The sequence below is a fragment of the Prorops nasuta genome, unplaced genomic scaffold, assembly GCF_024137725.1.
Source record: "Prorops nasuta isolate Cenicafe-Biocafe unplaced genomic scaffold, Cenicafe_Pnas_1.2 PNAS00005, whole genome shotgun sequence".
NCBI classification, from domain to species: Eukaryota; Metazoa; Arthropoda; class Insecta; order Hymenoptera; family Bethylidae; genus Prorops; species Prorops nasuta.
In genome coordinates, this window is record NW_027116802.1 from 4,715,843 (window position 1) to 4,737,499 (window position 21,657).

General features: G+C 42.0%; 1 protein-coding gene across 8 annotated transcripts in view; it reads right to left on the bottom strand.

Annotated features, from left to right (window-relative positions):
- Window positions 1-15: 15 nt before the first annotated feature.
- The window catches only part of NfI (Nuclear factor I), a 38,162-nt gene continuing 16,520 nt past the window's right edge, over window positions 16-21,657 (bottom strand). For 2 of the 8 annotated variants that reach the window (XM_066727498.1, XM_066727503.1), the window contains exons 5-12: window positions 18,425-18,478; window positions 17,983-18,081; window positions 15,326-15,466; window positions 14,434-14,577; window positions 7,614-7,801; window positions 6,948-7,310; window positions 6,092-6,326; window positions 16-5,801 (exon numbers count right to left, since the gene is read on the bottom strand). In XM_066727498.1, the coding sequence (XP_066583595.1) occupies window positions 5,626-5,801; window positions 6,092-6,326; window positions 6,948-7,310; window positions 7,614-7,801; window positions 14,434-14,577; window positions 15,326-15,466; window positions 17,983-18,081; window positions 18,425-18,478 (1,400 nt within the window). In that variant the 3' untranslated portion in view covers window positions 16-5,625. The remainder of the gene's footprint in view (window positions 5,802-6,091; window positions 6,327-6,947; window positions 7,311-7,613; window positions 7,802-14,433; window positions 14,578-15,325; window positions 15,467-17,982; window positions 18,082-18,424; window positions 18,479-21,657) is intronic. The other 6 variants (XM_066727501.1, XM_066727500.1, XM_066727499.1 and 3 more) reach the window with 6 other exon arrangements.

Consider the following 21,657-nt stretch of genomic DNA (forward strand, 5'->3'; position numbering starts at 1 on the left):
TAAGAATTTTAATAATCAATATTGTCGGATATATATAATACATAATATTGAGACTGTATGGACACAACGTATAATTGGCGCGGTAAGGTGACAAAGAAGCCTCGTCTAATTGGTATTCCGTTCGAGAGAGGATTACCAAGACTCAACTGCTACCGGTACAGGCACACTTACAAGCTTGAATAGAAATGAAATAATGACATTTGCAAGTACAAACGTACTTGGAATGACGAAGTAGGATTATGAGAAAAAAATGAAATAAAAGAGTGGATCAGTGTATAGGATGTGGATTCGCAAATATAAATGTGCTTGGTACCGATACGAATCGAGGTTTGTTCACCACGGGAGGAGGAGGCTTTTTGACAACGTCTCGCTATCACATCATTATTCCCTTACTTAAATCTCCGTTTTTCCACCATTATCACCACCGCTACTCCTTCCTTTTCCATCCTCTTGCCACCTCTCTCGCGGCATATTATGCTATTTAGTCTAATCCCTGATATATAACACGAGCCTCTTTTACGAGGATAAAAAAGGGTCGTGAGACAAAAATACAATACAAATAGGACCGAGCAACTTTCACAAATTTTCCCTCGCCCTCTAGAAATTTTACGATCCTAGAAATTAAATTTTCCACCATCGTTGCTTTTTTGCTACGTTTCAATGCTTTTTCGTGTTCGCCCCTTTACCGCTATACGTCGTTCCCCTTGTTTTGCTTATTGACTTTACATTTTTTCTACACTCGATTCACTAATTTCTCCGCGTAAATTTAAGCTTAGCTCGAGGCTCTTATTCTAACTGTTAGTTTTCTCTCTCTCTCTCTCTCTCTTTCCTCCCGTGCCCCATCTTTCTCCACCCTCTCACCCCCCTCTACCAATCTCCCGTATCCTTGACCCTCAATTATTACATCTGGTCGGTCACTCGTCGCTTTAAACTCGCTGCCCTCTCCTCTATTTTGTACAACCACACTACACGATGTGCTATTTTGCTCAATAAATATTCGATAAATATATCATTGCATTTCAATATATTGTATATATATATTATATATATATATATATATATAGTCATGTTACCGCAATAAATTCTCAATAATCATCGCGCTCTATATGTATAACCGCCGTCGTCTCCCATCGTCTTTTAATCGTTAATTATTTCTCTCAATCTTTCTTTCATTATAATTATTATACGCTTATCAGTATATAGTTATCAATATTATTATCATAATTCTCGTCGCTCAGCAGGAAGCTTTGCAATTCTCTGTACTATTATTATATTAATCATTTCTCACGTGAAAACAATATCTCTTGCGGAGTTTTTCTATATAATCGTATAGTATACTATAACGATGACCGCGTCATCGTATAATAAAACATCAGTCCTCGGCTATAGTGTTCGTATCGAGTTTCAAAACCGGAGAGTGCTAACCCTGAAATATTCAGCGCTGCGATTTTTCGTCTTGTCCCCTCCCCCTCCTGTAAGCCGCTCGTAAATACATGGGTGGCCCGGGATGACGGAAGCCGCACAACTCGAAAAGCTCCCTCGAGTACCGAGAGTCGCCGGTCGCACGGCAAACTTTTATCCTTCGATCGCGTTAATGTTTACCCGCCGCGGGAAAGAGTCTATTTTACGTAGAAAAATGGTCGTTTCCACGGGAGCACCGAGAGGGTGGACCGAGTATGTGTGGAGCGAACGAAAGAGTTTTTTTCTTCGTCGAGGATCGTTCGATCGTTGAGCGAGGAGGAATCGAGGATTGCGGCGAGTGACGGTCGGGGGTCGACGAACTCGAAAGGATAGAATTTTTCTAGCGTTGCCCCGATGGCGCCACCCCCTCGATCGCTGACGCGCCAACGAGTATAGTTAATGCACTTTCGGTTCAAGGCAGCTCGAGACGCTATAGAAAATCTACGTGGATAGCCGAGAAGAACACTGTGCCACCATTTCAACCCCTCCCCCCTCCTTCTTTACACACGAGTATACATGCTTCTACAATTTGGTGTATATTGAGCATCGGAGAGATAGAATTCAACTGGTATCTCGCGAATGGTGACATCTGTTTTATATAGTGTATATATATATTTGTTTACGAGAAAAACGCGACGATGGATCTTGCAAAGGCTATTTTTTTTTTAACGGGAAACGTTCCGTTTGGACCCAACGAAGACTGTCCGTGCCCAAACGTTCGTTTGCTCTAAAAACTATCCTACGCGCATCTTACCACTACCCTCTAATTGGCACTCTAAATCCTACAATTTGCACTTTTAGAATGGCGATTCTTCGAAATTAATCGATTTAGAAAATTATTTAGACGTCTCTCCGTAATTTTGTTTGTTTGTTTGTTTTTTTTTTTCGTATAGAGTTCCTGTAAAGCTGCGATGCGCTTTACGTGTAGGTCAATACGACGCGCGGAGCCTTGGTGGGCTTGGAAGAAAGAAAATTCACAGCATTTGTAATCCCGAACCACCCGAATTGTGACCCTCGAGTACCCCTGATAAGTTTTCAATCGACTCGAAAAAGGGATCGTTTTAATCCTATGGTAGCTCTATTGCTTGGCATCGAAAATCTCTCTTCTACCATTTTTTTTCTCATTTGCTTTTCTTACTACCTTATTACTACGCTAAGTGGTGTATCGTATTGTTCTAGACTCTCAAATCTGTTTCGCAGGTAGAATGTGGAAAGCCATCGAAGATTGGTGTAACGATTCGGTTAAATTTGAACGGAGAATGATAGTGAAAGGAAAAAAGTGGATTATTTCTCGCGTCAATCGCAGTTCAATGTGCGTTGAAACGATTCTCGTAGACCAGCGCTACGAATTTACGTTTTATTTACAAGGCGTATACGCTATATATTATCTCTTTTCCGAAGTCTTTGGGTAATAGTAGATTAGAGAGGTTATAGTAAATAGTATTATAGCGATAGAGAAGATTTAGTTTTAAGTAAACCGCATTATTGGTAGAATGGTAGCGAAAGTATTAGGTAATTAGCAGCAGTGGTAATTATAGTGGTTAATAGTATTGATAGTAGCTCTAGTTGCGGTAATTATAATGATAGTAGTAGTAAGTAATAGTATAGTATCAGCAGTAGTGGTAGTAGTAGTAGTAATAGTAGTAGTAGTAGAGTAGAAGTAGTAGTAGTAGTAGTAGAGTAGTAGTAATAGCAATAAATGTATAATAGCAGTAATAGTAATAGTATAGCGATATTAATATAATATTGGTGGTATCGTAATATTCGTGGTGGTAGTGACGATGGTGGTTGGTGGTGGTGGTGACGATGGTGGTATAGCAGTAGCAATAGTAATTTGCTGTAATAATTGGTATTGACAATATTTGTAGCAATAGTCGCGTTACATCGCTCGTTACTTCGGTAAGACGCGCGGAGCTTATAGGAATAATAGCATCGCTGCTTACTTCTTATATTGACATTGTTATTAATCCTACTGTATTAGAAAAGTTCGCCTTTGTACTATTACTACGTACAGATTAAGAGGGCGTAAAAAACTCCCCTTTCCCCCACTATATCTCCTCTTGGTTAATAATAATTCATCATTCCTCCTTAAGACACGCTCCTGCTCCACACACCTTCGTTGCCCGTGCAACACGGAAAGAATGATGTGGGATTCCGGTGAAAATAAACGATCTCTCTCGCATAGTTTCTTATCGTTATTTCGCAAAACAGCAGCGACGATTCGCGTGGCTCACATTCGTTTGACAATAATCCTCGCAAGATGCGCAACTACATTATTATTTCTTTCTTATTCTCCTCTCTCGTCTCGCGACGTGTGAGAGGAATCACCGATAAATAATGATAATAATAACGCGCTCTCCTTTGGAAGGAAAGGAAAAACCTATATATGCGTGACGAGACGAGACTCGAGGGTGCGATGGGAAAGAGAGAGCCAGCGCCCTATTAATCTCACTCAAAGAGAAAAACAAGATTCTTTATAGAAACCCAAAAGCTAACGTGAAACTACCGGTTCGCCTAGCGAGTATATCAAGCGCGCATAATATTTAAGGGTTGCTCGCGATAAGGTAATACAGAAGTGAACAAAGTCAACGGATCGGACAGCTTATAATTCCTCTCCCTCCTCTTCGACCTTTACCCCTTTCATCTCGTGGTGCACCCTGCCCGCTCGCTCCTTCCCCGGAAACTCTTTCGTTTCTTTCATTTTACAACAGACTCGAGCACTTTCTGGACAATTAGGACTCTGTCCGATAATGTTTCCTTCTCGCAAAAGGTACGATCATCCCTACGTAATATAATAATAATAATAGTGTAATAGTAATAATAATTTCTCACTAAAGACTCAAGTCGCAACCGCTTTTTTACTTCTCGTTCAGCGAGTATGTATATCATAACGTCGTTTTCCTCTCATCGTTATTATTAATATCAATGATAACGTATTAATTAGTTAACCGCTTTATTATCAGTAATCAATATTAAATATTTACTTTGTTTCTAACTAGCAGCCTCTGATGACTAGTCTGCACTAGTCTTTATCTCACTAGTGTTAGCACTAGCCTGAGCATTAGGCATAAACAATACAATAGTCTCAATTATTATTCGTGGTTTATCTGCATTGGAGCGGTTATCGTCTCCTCACCGATTAGCCCTCTCGGCCGCGAGCCGCCATAATAAATGTTTCTTGTATACACGTACTAATCCTTAAGCTTATCCATTCGCGCAATTTATTATCTCTCGCTCGTATACACACTCACACACACACACACACACACGCATACATACGCGCGCACTATTGCATTATCGCCCTCTCTCCTACGAAGAAGAAAAAAAGAGAAAGAAAAACAGCAAGAGATTTTTTTTTTATTAAAAATCAACTACAGAAGCGATAAAAAAAAAACCTTCACGCAAATACTGTCCAATGAGAAGCTTGTGTATAATCCCGAGTGATCTAAAAGTAAGCAATATAAAAATTACCAATTAGTTCCACTACAACATTCTCAAGATTATCCAAGATCATCCGATCGTATTTGCTTGAATTTTGGCGTTTCGTACGTTTAACAGGAAAGAACAAATCTTTGACTTTTTTCTAAATTGTAAAATCCGTCCTCGTGCACGTTCAGCCACGCAATGCGCGTTCGCACAGTCTATCGTCGAAACGGCAAAACCTGCGCGATTGAAATTCACTACTGAAAAGGAGCGCGTAAAAATTCCACTTATCGGTTAGCACCATAAAAATAAAGACACGCTAGGCTTTCCAACGAACCAAAACCCCGGAGAAATAATCTAGAGAACAATCCGCGTGTACCAGGGTGTTTTCTTGGTTAAGAGGAGCGGGGGCTGGGAAACGCCGGTTGAAAAGGGTCAAGGGAGGGGTAAAGGGCTGATCGGCAAGGACACCGAAGGGTTTCTTCTCGCACGGTTCCTCCGCTCTTATCATTATTGCTCGTTGGCTCGTTGCTCGGTTTGGATCGAGGGTCTACGAGTCGTATATCAGACTCTGAGGCACTCAAGTTTTCGAAAGCTCAAATCGTGGAGGCGGCCCCTCGGGGGCCAGTCTCCTTCGGGATGCTCGATCGGTAATTCGTAAGGTGCGAGCAACGATCCCGTGGAACACGGCGGCTGTGAGCTCGAAAGCTGCGCGAAACTTTCCGATCGAAGCCACCACTGTCACGGAGGAGACTTTGGTCTACCACTTTTATCTTGCATGACTTGTTGCTGCTGCTGCTGCTGCTGGTGATGATGCGACGCTTGATCGCCGCCGACGTTCATCTCGCTCCCCATCATGCTACCATTTCCGGTTTTATCCACTATACTACTGGCGTGCACCGGATGGAAGTATCGATCTGTAATTACGAATTTCACTGCATCGTCGAGAGTACCAGACGGGATAAAACGTGCGCTTTTTTTTATTATATATAGGGTGTGCCACTCGAGACAAACCAGAGTATGATTATAAAATTTTCATTATTTATGTAACATTGTAAAAGTTATTTTTTGGTCTGTCTTTTTGCATTCTGAGGGTCATTGGGTATAAAATTAATGTTGGTTGTAATTTTGGATAAAAGTGAGATTTCGTGTCCATGTTCTGGTATGTCTTCAATGGTATACATCGATCAATTCTTTTCCGGTATACCTTCGTCCATGGCCGAGGGTGGCTCGCTGGTAGTTCCAGCGATGATCGGCGCGATCATATTGTAGTCGTCCTCGAGATTGATGAAAGGTGCCGTGTTCCAGCGTGGAGGCACGTTCGAGACCGTTCTTTGGGTGGCCACTGGCCTCGTCACGGTTACCGGCGACGAGAAGAGCGACAGATTCGTCGGGGATATGACACCTGACATCGAGCCGATGGTCGGGTACGTAAAAATTTGCTGTAGGGATGAAACATACCAGCGTTTTAAACTCAACGATAAAACAACTGTAATATTCAGAAAAATGCTTATTGTTATAATTAATTTAATTATTAATTCCTCAATTGTGCCAGTACCAAAATTTGCTGGCCAAGCCAAAATACAATAAAGATCCTTGACACTAGTGTATCATAAGGTTTTAAAATCTAACCAACGATCAATTGTACAATATCAATAAACTACGGCATTTACCATTTAATTAATTCCTAAATACCTACACAGTTTTTACATAATATAAATGAGCCTCAATAAACAATACAATAACATTTCTAATTCTCATCAGAGTGCAAAGATGTTGAAAAATTTACCAATAATATGAATAAATGTATTAACGATAAGAATGTTTTAATTAAATATATCTAATTGTTATGTTAAATAAGAATCCGAATAGATTTATAAATTATTAGTTGTCGCAATGAGAAATTTAGTATTAATCCATATAGCTTCTTTGTTTAAATAATAAATAATTCTTTAACTGTATACGAATAGAAAAAATTATTAAAAATCTGCAAAATATTATATATGTTGTGTGATAATATAGTATAGAGTAGAGAGAAACGTGAGGCTTTAAAAGTGATATACCTGACCAGGCTGAGAGTGGAAATGAGCAAAGGTGTATTCTCGACTTGTGTGAGGCGCCGTGACGAGGATCCTCGCGGGACTCTTCCTTCCGGTCGACGGATCGACGGAGTTTGGCTGGCAAGCGGAAGCAACGATACCAACCGAGGCCATCTGTTCCTGCTGGCTCTGGCCGAGCTCGACCGGATCAGTGGGCGAGGTGGAGGACGTCGGGGGAGAGTTGGAAGTGGCCGCGGTGAGCTCACCCGTCGACCTGATGATCGCCACCGGCCTGGCCATGGGTGCCGGTGGGGGCGGTGGTAACATCGAACTCGGATAATACTGTGAGAACTTTTGTACGCCAGTGCGAGGTCCCGCTAGCTGCGTCTGGAAATTTCACACCACCGATCAACATCGGTCGACTCGCGCATGCGCCAGTCGTCCGGAACTATAAGTCAATTTTAATTCTCTCCGAGAAGAATCATTTTTCATTATCGCGCGATAACCTTGTCGTTATATATATATATATATATATATAGAAAAGCGAAGAAAATGCAGGACGACTGGAGCACGGAAGTCAACGCGGAAGGAAAATGGACGCCACAATATGGCCGCTAGCTTTGAACGAGTGGTGAAGGAGAGAAAAAGTAACGGCGACACCGTGGCGATTAAGAAAGATCCGGAAGCTACCTGGGGTAGTTGCTGGGTGTTCTCGGCTTCCTGACAGACGAACGTGACAAAGTCCGAGAGGGTGTCGTGGCCATTCTCGGGGTACTTGACCACCCCCGTCGAACCAGGATGTTCCGGTTGGTAATAAGCGAGTCCGGACATGCTTTGTCCGGAACCACTGGCCAATCCCTCGTGCGGCGAGTGCAGTCCTGAAACACAATTCTTCGGGGTTAGCGAATCCTTTCCAATATCGAGGACTCACTACGAACCACCCCCTGCACCTATCTAAAATCACTGCGTCCTCCTCTTGCAAGGTACGAGACGCAGAGAGTACCTCCCCCCCCCCTTCTCCCCCCTCCCCACCATTCTCAGTTGAAACGCTCGAGCATACATTTATATTTGCAACGTTCCTCAAGTTTCTCGACGCTACTTTTTTCTCTTTTTTTTTTTCCAAGGACTGTGCGTGTTTCTGTTATACGCATACTATATTAGTACAAAAATTGATATCGATTGTTACGTTAGATGCATCTATGTATATAGTTTTAATATTAGTCGAGGCTGGATAGTTACGGTGATTTCGTTAGAGAGGGGGTGGTCTTAGTGGTGCTTGAATATGCGTATATGTATATCTACATAATATTATATGGTCTATACAGTTATATATATATATATATATACATATACATATACACGTAAAACAACTCCAAGCGTGAGGCTGGCTTGATTGTACGCGTGTATAGGCGTACTCACGTATATATTTACATGGAACGAATGAACAGTCGTTACTTCTCTAAATACCATATAGACTAATTATAGAGACTGACGAATTTTCTGAAGTATCATGAGCCATGAAAATCCTCCAAGTTGCACGCGTATACACGTGTTACGCATCACACGGATATATACATTTATGTTGATGTGTACATATGTATAAGACGTACACGCATACTATATTCCTTTCTCGCGCATAAGGAACGGAGAAAGGGAGATTTACGCGTATACTTATATGCATATATATAAGTAGTGCAACAACAAACATCAAACAGCAAGGTAACAACGATTAAACAACACATCAAAAAACATCAAAGTATAATAACATCAACATCAATACAATGATTATAATATAGTAAACCACAACATCAACATCGCAACAACAATATAGAAGGTTTTATCGAATGGAGAGAGAGATAGAGAGAGAAAGAAAGAGAGGGATAGAGAGAGAGAGAGTGAGAGAGAGAGAGAGAGAGAGTGTTTTAGAGCATAAACGTTCAATCAAGGATTCGAAATTAAGTCAATTAATCCATCCAGCATACGACATACCCAGAGCATTGGCCGTGTGACAGTGAGAGTTAGGAAGAGATAGAGAGATAGAAAGAGAGAGAGAGAGAGAGAGAGAGAGAGAGAGAAAGAAAGATAATTATAATATATGCAGGTTGTGCACGATTCGCCGAGTGCAGCTTTGGGTCGAGTTTAAATTCCTAGACCCGAAGCTGTCCTCTTTTTGATACTTAAATATGTGATTCAGAGATATATAAATTGAGGTGGGGGTGGGGGGAGGTGGATAGAGATAGATAGAGATAGTATATAAGAGAGCGAGAAAGAGAGAGATAGTAGGTAGGTGTGTGAGGGGGTGGACGGATAAACATACACATTGAGACATAAACGAATGAACGGAACGAGTGGACAGACAGATAAACCGACGAATAGCGACATCTAACTTACCAGATATATAGGTGGATGGTACGCGCCTAGCGAGAAAATTTGGCCAATCGGTTTGTCCGTCCGTCTGTCTATCGGCCTGGCTGCACGTCTGACTGGCCACTTATTCCGCTCTATCTTCGGAAAATGCTCTGCTCGTGACTTTATCCACTAATTCGCGCGCGCGATTCTTCTACACGGACCCTCGAGGGACGCCCTAAAATCACGCGGGACCTTGAGAAATCTCGGAAGAATAGCCGTTCTCTCTCCGATCCTTTCAGTTTTGGCAAGAGCGACGAGAAACTTATATTGTCGCTCCCACAGTGAAAACAGACGGACCAGTCAGACGGACAGTCAAGCCTCAGTGGAAAAAGTTACACGAACTTCGCTATACAGCCAAATTAAGTCCCTTTGGCTCTCGCCTCTTTTATATATCAGCGAACGTGGCAAGGATGCAGATTAAACGGTGCTCGAGAGCTCGTTACTTAATTTCTAAGCGAAACGTTCGATCGGACGAGTGAGTATGGATATCCTGGATATTTTAAGAATATTGCAGTGATTCGATCGAAAGAATCGTATTATTGTATAATGTGTATTTATGTATATATATATATAGGAAGAGAGAATATTTAAAATTTCGATATTGAAGCACGAACAATCGGTTCTTCCGTGTTTTTTCTCCTTCTTCAGGAATAATGCGGCTGGTCGTGCTAAAATATAGAAATTAACATTTTCGCGCCAAAAATTTCGTTTGATTCGATAATTTTGCGATATTCGATTGGAGCCTTTAAACTTTTCTCGAGATCTTATATCAATCCAGTCATAGAAATGTTTTGAAAACGTCGTTTTTGTAATTTTGCTGCCACATTACACAAAAGTATACACGAGACATGGGAAGTAGAGAATGAACGAAAGACGATCGAATGTAGAATGTTTTTTTACTGGATTAGAGATTTCTTCTTGAAGTATCGATGGTGTGGTTATTCGAGGTATTTTGCAAACTTTTTCCTAAGCGCCAGAAAGGTGTATTATTAGCTATACATAAATATATATATATTTATATAATAAAGAGTGAACACTGAATAATGAAATGAGCAGGAGTGAAAGGTTCTCAGCATCTCTATCACAGTGCTTGGAAAGCGAAAGCCTCTACAGAGTTTTATATATATATATATATATTTATATGTATATAGGGTTTTTTTGTCAGGTGGCATCGATTATTGCTTCACAGCCAAAGGGGGGGGGGGGGAGTGAAGGGGGTAATGAATTTAAGGCAGAACAAAACTGAAATGGTGTAAAAGGAAAAGTGACGACTACGAGTGATAGCGTCGCTCGATTAATCGTGCAGATAGCTGATGCTTGCTGCTAAAGGGAGGAGCACATTAAATGCAACATCGAGCTAACATATAAGTTTTTCGAGCTACCACAGCATTCCTGCGATGGCAGTTGTTACCGTATCGCAATCAGACGTCAGGTGGATCCCTCGGGAATTCCCCTGAAGGACAAATTCATTCATTAACCCACCACTCGATTGGAACGCCGAAATATTAATCGCTATCTCGAGTCTTCTGACCAAGGAAATGATCATCAGTGGAAATCATTCTGTATCGCTATATAAATATATATATATATATATATATATATATATATATATATATATACGAACACCGAAAAATCATTTCCACCGATCTTTTTCTCGCTCGATCGATCCAAATATCATTTAGAATCATCATCATCGATGGAAATATAAAATTTTTTACTGATGTAATATAGAACAATACTCGCGGAAAATTAATAACCCTATATTTTTTATTATTCTTTTACAATTCTTTACAAGCCTATATATGCTAATCAACATTCGACGAGATTAGGTTTGAATGATATATAATATTTTTCTTTCACTTTGATGGACATTTAAATCTGACATCTGGATGCGACCATTGAGGATGAGTGTAATAAATATATTAATTTTCTCCGATATTTTTCTTTACAAAATTATTCCTAACCGAGTCCCGTAAGAAATTTCGTTCTGGTGTCTGCACGCGTCTACGAACAAACGTATAAATAAAGAAAGTGACGTATTCTGTGCTGGGAAAGTCTGTTCTAAAGTTGGGGTGGTGAATGATCGGAGAGCAAAATGGTGGAGAAAGGTGAAAACATCGAACGTTCGGAGAGTGCAACGATAATGAGAAGAGTTTCAGATGTGACAAGCATTCGTTCAGAGTCTGTATATATATATATATATATATATATATATGTATTATAATTACGAGAGATTTGGGCCAACTTATGTGTAACACAAGACGGTGCATATCAACTACCATATTAAAAGTCATTGTAGGAGACTGTATATAGAATCAAGCTGTCATTTCTATACATGTCGAAGCCACATTGGAATGGACAAGCTGTGTACGTGTGTGTCTCTTTCACATACATCTCACAGGGTGCATAAAAAATTCTTCTACACGCTTGCCCATTTCATTGCTCTCTGAAAAACCGTGCTATTCTTTTTATACCAATGAAACGTGCATAATAAAGAAAATCTTGGCGAACTTTCCTCAGCTTTTGCGCGCACGTTTATTTGCTGGTATTATAATTTAAAAAACAAAAACAAAAATAAAGAAAAAATAGAAGGACGAAAGAAAAACGAATTGATTTACAGGCACACGTGCAAATTTGCTAGGACAAAACCGTGAGACATTGTTGGGCTCTCCGTGAGCTAATGTAGGGGGGCACGAAGAGAATACGAATAGAAACAAGGTTCTAGGAGACTATATAGACGGTGAGAGAGAAAAGAAAGGTAAAAGAAAGAGAGAAGATATCTATAGATAAATCATAGAAGAAACGACGAACGTGACAGCAATAGAAAAATATATCTGAGCTTATGACATCTCGATGCGCATATATATATATATACATATGTGCATTTATATATATATATATATATATTATGTGATATATATATAGATGGAAGATATAGATAGACAGATAGATAGACAGACGAATATATATATATATATACATACATATATATATATATATATATATATATATATAAATTTCTATCGAATCGTAGAGAAAAATGGCACGGGAACCCGAGAGATAGCATCGAGTTCTCCATCTCATTCTTCCGTCTTTATGCTCGCGCGAATGCTGACTCGAATTCTGCTCAATGGATAATCCCAATTTCTCCATGACAATTATTATTCAGATAAATTTTATTTAGCGTGGCAAGCGCGCGAACATCGATCCACTATTTACTGTATTCACGTATACGTGTATAATGCACATATCGATATAGATAGACAGTCATATAAATGTATATAGGTGTATATATAGAGAGATAGATATATATAACATCATAACCAATCACAAAGTACCTTTTGGTCGAGTTAGCGAGCTTCTGTCAACGCTCGGCCTCAGACTGAAACAGAGATCATCAGCGCGTCATTGATTTCGCGATTAATGATGCTCGCGTGCGTTAAGAAGCTTCGCATTAATTCAATACTGATTTCTTCTTGCTTCGTCTCCTCCCTCCTCCTCTTCCTTCATTCTTCTTCTTGCGTATACGAGACACTCGCCTCTCGCGACGACGATTCCTCGCTCGAGGCAGCTCGGGGGGAAATCAATTTTGACCCAATTCCCGACGATCATTACAACTCTAGGCTAGCTCTCGATTGAAAGATAAGTCTGACGCGCCAAACTAAGTAATTCCCGCACCACCGAAACTCTTTTACTCCATTTGCCGTTTCTCTTTACGCACGAGGGACGGAATGGCGAATTCTGCAGCGAGCTGCGCCTCGAAAATCCTCCCCGTCATAAATATATATATATATATTAATTCAAGGTCTGGAGATTTTACGGGCCGTTGATTTTCAATTAGAAGGAAATTACGAGTGAGTGGGGGAAGGAGCGTACCGAGCGGGTAGGCAGGTACCTTAATCGGCTTTGGGCAATTTATACACGGCGTGTCGCCGGCAAACAACAGCGCGAACTCTTGCAAATTACTTGGAGTGTGGCCTGCAGACTCGGAGGCACCTTATCCACTTACCGCGTATTTACGAAAACTCGATCGTTGGAAAGTGGGTCAAAGGGACTTTTCCGAGACGTTTGTTATATCGATGCTTATGTAGCGTCGATTCCACGGATGCCTATAGGTGAGCTCGCAATGGGTTTATCGCACACTGGACATTACGACGAGAAATCTCCACATCGAGGAATAAAGAAGCTATATATGTATATGTATACGCGTGAATTTAATTATAGATATATATACTATATATATAGTAGACATGGATAGATAGATGGATAGAAAGAGAGAGAGGGGGGGGGGGAGAAATAGTAGAAAGAGAGAGAGAGAGAGAGAGAGAGAGAGAGAGAGATGTAAGACAGAGAGACTCGGATAAAATCGTTAGTCACGTAAAGTCGTTAATGAGTTGATTTGATTGCGTTCACACGAAGGAGCCGCACTGCCAAAGCTTTTATTTCAATAAGTTTGTTCATTTTTTGAAAAACTAGCCGTTTACTTTATGTTGTCAGTGCTGCTTCTCCGTCGGGACTCGATGGCTTTCGATGTTAGTTGTTTGTTATATTAACAGTTAACTCGTATATTGCTCAAACAAGGCAATTGTTTCCTCCAGCTTGAAGCGGCAAGCTCATTTCAACTGTTTTCAGCGTTAATATCGTCTTGGACGCTCGTGTCTTTGAGAGTAGATATAACGCGCGCCAAATATATGCTTTCGACTTTGGTCGATACGTGGTCCATTTTGCAAAACTGGCCTCTTTCACCCTACTGCTTCCACCCTTTCGATTCTATCAGCACGATATATATATACATATATATTTGTATATGTATGTATATAGTTATCTATGCGACAATAAAGTATATCGAAAGTTCCTACACGTCCAGAGCAAAGAAACTCGTAAAGAGGGTAATTTGAAAATCCGTGAAATTTCGAAAAAGTAAGATAATCGTAATCTTAACGATAAGAAGTGGAAAAATTGCTCTTCTCTGGAATAAACTTTTCGCATCCGAATATAATTAGTATATATCGATCGAGACTCTTTATAGTTTGTTTTCTCGAGATTCGTCGAGTTTGGGTAGTAATATCAGGTGTTTTTTTTTTTTGTAGATGGGACATACCCGTTTGCGAATGGGGTGAGTCCATTCCTCGGTGACCATCCTCCGGCCTGAGGACCGGCGAGAAAGTCGGTGCACTAGAAACTGACACCGTCGGAGCTTTTTCAGTCTTGTCGTTTCTTATGAGCTGATGAACCGGAGGTGGACCTGCGGAAGCAATAAATTAATGAGTAATCTGCAAATATATATACGAATATCGAGATCAATTAATTAAAAAGTCGAATAATTTATCGATAGAGGACTTGGTGCTTTGCACAATATAATATTATTATAGGTTATAACGCAAGGATGTATATACGGAAGATCCACTTAGATTATTAATTTAACGACGACGCAGTCAGTCGAATGCTCCTCGGCAACTCCTATAAAAGCAACGTATGTCAAAAAAGGGCCAGAGAGAGGCTATTGTTGGCGTGGATCCAGCTATGCTTATTGCTAGAATTTTTCTCCCTGTGTGTTTTGCTTGAGAAAGCAGCCGTTTTCTTCCAATCGTAAATTTTCTCTAATTATACACGTAGATTAGTATTGGTCCTTATGAAATAAAACTTTGAAAAACCACGAATTTCTGCTACCCCTTCTACCTCTGCTTGTATATTTTCACCGTGCAGCAAAAATCCTCGACTTATGACTTTTAAACTTGGAGTTGCAAATGACACACACACATATATATATATATATATAATAGCGTTGATGGAAGAGTGAAAATTACATTATATATATATATATATATAATAAAACGAGATGTGTACTGGGGTTCTCAGGAGTGATTTCTAGGATCCGACAAGTTTGGTTATCGTTTGATCGATGAAAGAGTTGGAGGCGAAACGAGAGGAGGGAGATGGAGGGGGGGGGGGGTAAAATAGGAGGAGAGGGGTTGTGAAATTTTGAAACTTACTGAAGCTAGCCGCGGGCTGAGCGTGATCCGCGACCGTCGCTGCGGATGGAGGGGTGTAGCTGCTGCAGTAGTACGGCGGGTGCTCTATTTTGATCGCGTTTATTTGAGGCTGCATGTCGCTGAGGTCATGCAGTATGGACGCTGAAACCAGACACACATTAGCGGTTACGAATCTCTCCGATCTTCCACGTCATCCTTCTCTCTCTCTCTCTCTCTCTCTCTTTTACTCCGTTGCACCCTCACGACATCGAAAAATTTTTGCCCAACCCCCCCCCCCCTTTCCGAAATTTTGCTCCGTTGAAAAAGCACGCGCGAAAACACGGCCTCTAATTTATCCATTAATATTGAAATGGTATATATATATATATATATATATATATTACCGGGGGCTGGAGAAAAAAGAAACAGTTGCTAGCTTAACAGGGTCATGAATAGCGCTAGAATTTCAAGGGACTATGCACGCTCGTCGCCCATGACAAATGTGCGTGTTTTATGAGGCTTACATTTTCGCTGCCCCGTGTATACGACTTCCGTTATAATTTCGCTCTTCCTATTCTACACCGCGTGCTACATTCTCTCCTAAGCTAAAAAGGATCGTTATTCAGTCTGCTGCAAAATTGCAATTCGCATCATTCCGCGCGATATACGTGAGATATTGCGCGCTTTTATCCACCGAAATTTCCTTTAAAGACTCGTCAGGCTGCGTTCTATCCGGGATCCGGCCGAGGAGCGAATTTATTTTAAACAGGTCATTAAGAGAATTCGCGGAATCGATGTGGCATTAATTATATCTAGCATACGATCTATTAGCCGAGATTCTCGTTATTTCGGGCCGAGCTAACCCCTCGCTCGAACTTTCCAATCGGAAACGCTCGTAAGTCGGCCAGTCCGAAATCCCAGCAAACTCTCATTCGAGCATCAGAATTGGTCAATGAAAAAAAAAAGCTCCTCTTTCTCTTTTTTTATCTCCCCGTATCTTATGCTTCCCCCTTTCTCGCGCCTCTTTCACTTCCGGCTGTCGCGAATCTCGCGAAAATTGCGCTCGCTTTTTATCCCTCGACTCGCTACTGGAAAAACTTGGAAATTGTAGCTTTTCGTACGTGTGTGTGTGTGTGTGTGTGTATGCCCCGTGGCTACGCGGTGAGGAGTATACGTGCATTGTTGACGAAAAAAAGTGGCAAAACGCGAGGGCTAGTGGAGCGAGTGAGAAAGAGAATGTATAGGAAAGGGAGGGGTGCCTAGGAGACGTGAGTGGAACGAGGATGGAGAGAAAGAAATTTGTAGGATTGCACGTGGCGCGTCAGTGGGATTTATTTTTTCTTTCTTTTTATTTTTTGAAAAAGAGCTGCACGACTATGGTCCTCGCAGCGTCTGTCAGAATGTGAAATTTTGCACGAATCCATGATCGATCGGAAAACTATAACGATTGATATTTCAATTATCCACACAGGCAGGCCCGTGCAAAGTTCTACAACGAGAACTTGTGGTATTTTTGGTGAAATGAAAGAAAAATATTGGCATGAGTTTGGACGAGATGAGAGAGCGGAGCTTGGAATGGGACTGGTCAAGTTTTGATTTGAGAAGGATGATAATTCGGATGGAGATGGTGTGGAGGTGCGAGGCGCGTGTACATGCTCGGGGGTAGAGAATTGGGGAGGGGGGTCGAGTTTTCTCGAGTCCGAAGTGATGGAAGAGGGGGGAGAGACTCTCAACGGGCGCTCTGCTCTGAGGCCGTGAGCATTGTTCCCTGTCTATTAATACACCGGGTTGCATACTAATCTTGCTGACGATGGGTGGGGCGGGGTGGGGGGAGGGAAGTAAGAGAGGGAAAATCTCGCACTTGCATTCGACGCGTTGTTTCGGGGCTCGCGCGGGCTTTTCCCCCTCTCTCTCTTTTTTTATTCTAAAATTCGTTCCCTCTCTCTCTCTCTCTCAGTACCCCCTGCCCTATTATTCCATTTAACCGAAACGAGGGGCCCTGTCGCTGTTTCCAACTCGACACACCCTGTATATACAACGTATGTACGTCTCCTCGCGATCAGTTCTTCTTTCGCTTACGCATCACACGCATTCGCTCCTCCCCCCCCCCCCCCCCCCACCACTCTACATATACCTTGATATCGAATTCACAATTACCTCCCCGTTATCATCTCACTGTAGAAAATCGTGCAATTTCCAGAAGGGAAAATTAAAGACGTCGCGCGACTTGCTTGGGAAAATCCTGGCAATTACCCCTCCCCCCCCCCCCGGACTATTACCACTTACGTTTCCCGAAACTTGGCAATTAACGAGTCTCGCGAAATTGCGCCACCGATAAGCCGTGTACGAGCTCTCCGAAAAGTTTTCCACTAGCGAGATCGCTAAAGTTTTCGCAAGTTCAGTCGTGAATCTGACCTGTAAAAATTCGGAAAATAACGATTTCGCGATTCTCCCTCAGCAGGCGTCCTCTCAGGGATGCTTTCAAAAGGTTCTTCGCAGTTGCTTTAAATTACCTTCCGAAAGCGTCCGTGAAAGTGCATGCGGATATCTCTGTGCTCGTGTTGGTGGTCGTGCGACGTGAGGGTTCAACGAGAGATTGGTCGTTATTTTTTTTTTAGCAAAAAAGTGGCATGCGTGTATTACAACGGATCTTCGAGAAAAGTAAAGGAAAGTCGTACCTTTTGAAAGCATCCAGAGCTCCTTCGAGCTGAAGACACCTGTCGCGAGGATCGTGTCATTGCAAACCACGCCGTTATACAATTCGTGGTAGCCTGAACCTGGGAACAAACCCCAGCAAATTGTCAACGACCACGAAATCACTGTAGATGATATTCAATCGTGCCTCTCTCTCTCTCTTTCACACCGAGACAAGAAATAAAAACCTGATTTTGAACTTTACTCGATCGCAACAACAACAAGAAAGAAACTCTATCTGTTTCACATATATATGGTATTCATTCTTTCAGAATAAAATCAAGTTTTCGAGACACAATTTTAATTTTACCTCGCAAAAGAGTGCAATATCAGGTCTAATTCCCCCCCCCCTCTCTCTCTCTCTCTCTAAATAATAGAGAGATAAATCGAAGAAGAACGAAGGAGAAGAAAAAGGAAAGTTTTTACCTTTTCGCCGCCTCTCCTCCTCCTTGCTGGCGTTGCAGATGCCATTGAGAACCTCTGCAATGGAAAAAGACAAAGAAAAGAGTGAACAGTGCGTGATTGCGATTGGTCATAAGGGTGTTTCGCAAAAGAAACGTCGTCGCAGATTGTCGCAGCAGGGTGTTTTATATCTCGGACTCGTTACGCAAATCTGATTATGCAACATATAACTAAAATACCCGAGAGCTTCGTGCTCCCGAGGGGGTATCGTGGGAGGGGGCAAAGGTTTTTAACTTCGCGACACACATATTTGGAGAAACGATCCGCGGAGCCGTGCAACAAACGTGGTGCGTTAAAAGCAAAAAGGAAGAGAAATGAATCCGAAATTTCTGTCCGATCCGTCGATTGGTCGGCTGTTATTTTTTTATACGGGAAATGCAGTGGAACGCGCGTCAAAGCTCGCTCTTGAAATAATAATAGAGCTCTGTGTTGACGCTTTGCGATCCATTCGTGATTCCGCGGAAAGATCTCTCAAGGCCGCGCAGCGCATCGTGAAATTTGTCGGGAAATGAATGTTTTCCTCGAGGCTGACATATTTTCGTCGGGCCACGCTCTATTTTTTCCCTGCAGGCGAGGATCAGCGCCGCTCATTAAAGTTCGCCTTTGCGGATTATTTTAACGTCTCTAATGACACGCGGCAACGAGGCGCGGAACAAGCCCGAAGCAGGTGTCTTGTCTTCTTGGCCGGATGACCAGCGACCACTCGGAGATATTGTCTCTCTCTCTCTCTCTCTCTATATATATATATATATATATATAGCTCGAAATATTCCACGCAATTCTAGAATGCTCAACGTCCCGTCGTATCGCGAACCAAAGCTGAGCAGTGGCGCTCCGAGGAATCTCGACTTCGAGAAAAATGGAAAATTTTGCACAAGTGTATATATATATATATATATACATTCGATCAACCTCGTGCGAGATACGAACGTTATTAGGAGAACGGAGACTCTTATGCGGCAAAGAAAATCAACATACAAGCTACTGGCGTTGAGCTCGCTATACGAGATGTCTATCGCCTATTTATTTATAGAGCGAGCACACGTTGCTATATACCCATCGCGAAGTATTGGTGTACGTGCACGTGTGTGTCGCTCATGTACAACAGAACCATCGAACGCGCGCGGTTTTCTTTTATTTCTCTCTCGCATCGAGTTGAATTCGGTAAATATTATAATACAGCGTTCTTTAGGTTAAGAAACTTTCGGCATAAAACTCGATTCGAAAGGTTTGTGCAAGGTCGAAGGAGGATGAGGAATTTTATTCACGCGCTTTTGTATATAGAGTAGAATGTGTCGCGCTTCGAGCGAGGAGAGCGAGCGTTTCGTAAATTGGTAATTTAAAGAAGGAATTTTCCAAGGGGAGACGGACGGTGGTGGTAAAAATGAATTTAGACCGAAATAGCTCGGCTTGGTTGGTACAAGTTAAAGATGGCCGCTTCGCGATGCGGATTCGCCCTAAGAGCTAAATATCGCCTAGGCCCGGTTGCGTAAGTGAGTATCATCGTCTCTTATGAAAGTGTGCGAGAGAGGACAGGTGCCTCTCTCTCTCTCTCTCTCTCTCTCTCTGTCGCACGTCCACGTCTCTTTTCCTACTCCTTTTTCGTTCCGTTTTAGCCGTTAATTCGGAAGACTCGGCCAGAACGGATCCCCACTGGCCGTCAGGCTTCGTCAACCAGCTGAAATCCGCACGATCTTGCCGCAATTTTTTCGCCAAATTTCCGCACACCCTGTGCGAACCAACCGTCGACCGTTCTTTCGCTTTATTTATAGGCGCGATTATGCGCGGATTTTATTTGTGTCGTTGCTCAAGGCCTCCTCTTTCAATTTCGTCATTCGCCTCTCTGTCCATCGACCATTCCACCAATGGTCGATTATTCTAACGTTCTCAATGATATTCTTCTTCATATACACGTACAAAGGTGTCCAAGTTTCGTCGAGTAATTATAATTATATATATATATATATATGGGGGAAATTCTTTTGAGAAATTTCTCATCTTTGACGTGTAACTGTTTTTACGCGTGTTTGGGAATTATCTACTCTGGCACAGTGGTGGTCCATCGAGCTGTTGGTTGGAGTTCATAAAAATTCCTGGCTCCACTGTAAATATACACGGTAGCACAATAATAATGATAGATTAAGGTGCTCGCGATGCCAAGCTATGGTTTGAATATTGAAGAGACACGTGGAGGGATGGTAAGGTGTTTTTCCTGTGGAGGAAGTATAAGCGTGGAGTAAGCTCAGGGTCACGGGGTGTCGGGCAATGCCTAACCTACCCCATGTCTTGGCAGCTATACGTTTCTTTCTCCGATTCTCCGTATAGGTAGCGTGTGGTAGGCCTCGCCAATTTTTGCGTCAACCGACTGTAAACATTGGAAAGCCCCGTGCCAAACTCTCTACGAATTGGGTGATCGGAAAGAGAGGATGAAAAACGCGTCCCTGGGATCTCGCGTGGACACCTGCATAGGCTGGCAGAACTCGCGAAAACCACCACTTTTCTGGCTCGCTCCGTGGCTTCGAGCAATTCACACCGATTTTCTCGAGAAACTCCATCATAAAGTTCAACGATCGAGCGATCTTAGTTTTCGAGTCTGATTTTTATGCGAATCGGTGGACTAGCGTTCGTCAGGAGGTATAATTATGGAAGAATCCACAGAAGAATAATAGAATTCGCTAGTTGTCGCGTGAAAATCCCTGAAATTAATGGATGAAGTAATCTCAATTGCCTGCAAGTGTAATTTTGAGGAAAATTATAACCAAATTTTTACAAAGAAATAAACTATAACAGCTAGAGCTCGCGAAAAGTACGATTTAAAAAAAATCAACTTAATAATGAAATAAAAAATTGATCGACCGTCCGAGGAAAATTCATGTTGAGCCACTGAGAGAATCTTTCACTGCTTCCCTGCACGAGGTATCGTGCCACAAAGCTGGCCAATTTTTGCGTCGACTGTCTGTAAACATTAGAAAGCCCGGTGCCAATCCGTGCAGGAAACCGATGGCCCGAGAAAAGTGGCAAAAACGCAGGATTTTCGCGATATCCAGCGAGTGACCTCGGCGAATCAAAGTGGAAGGAAGAATCGTTGATAAGACTGGTGGGGAGAGGGTGCAGCGAGGGAATCTGGAGAGAAAGCGCGAAAGTGCAGGAGCAAGGAGGACCCAGGCGAATTGGCAAGGGGCTCTGAGAAACTTTGA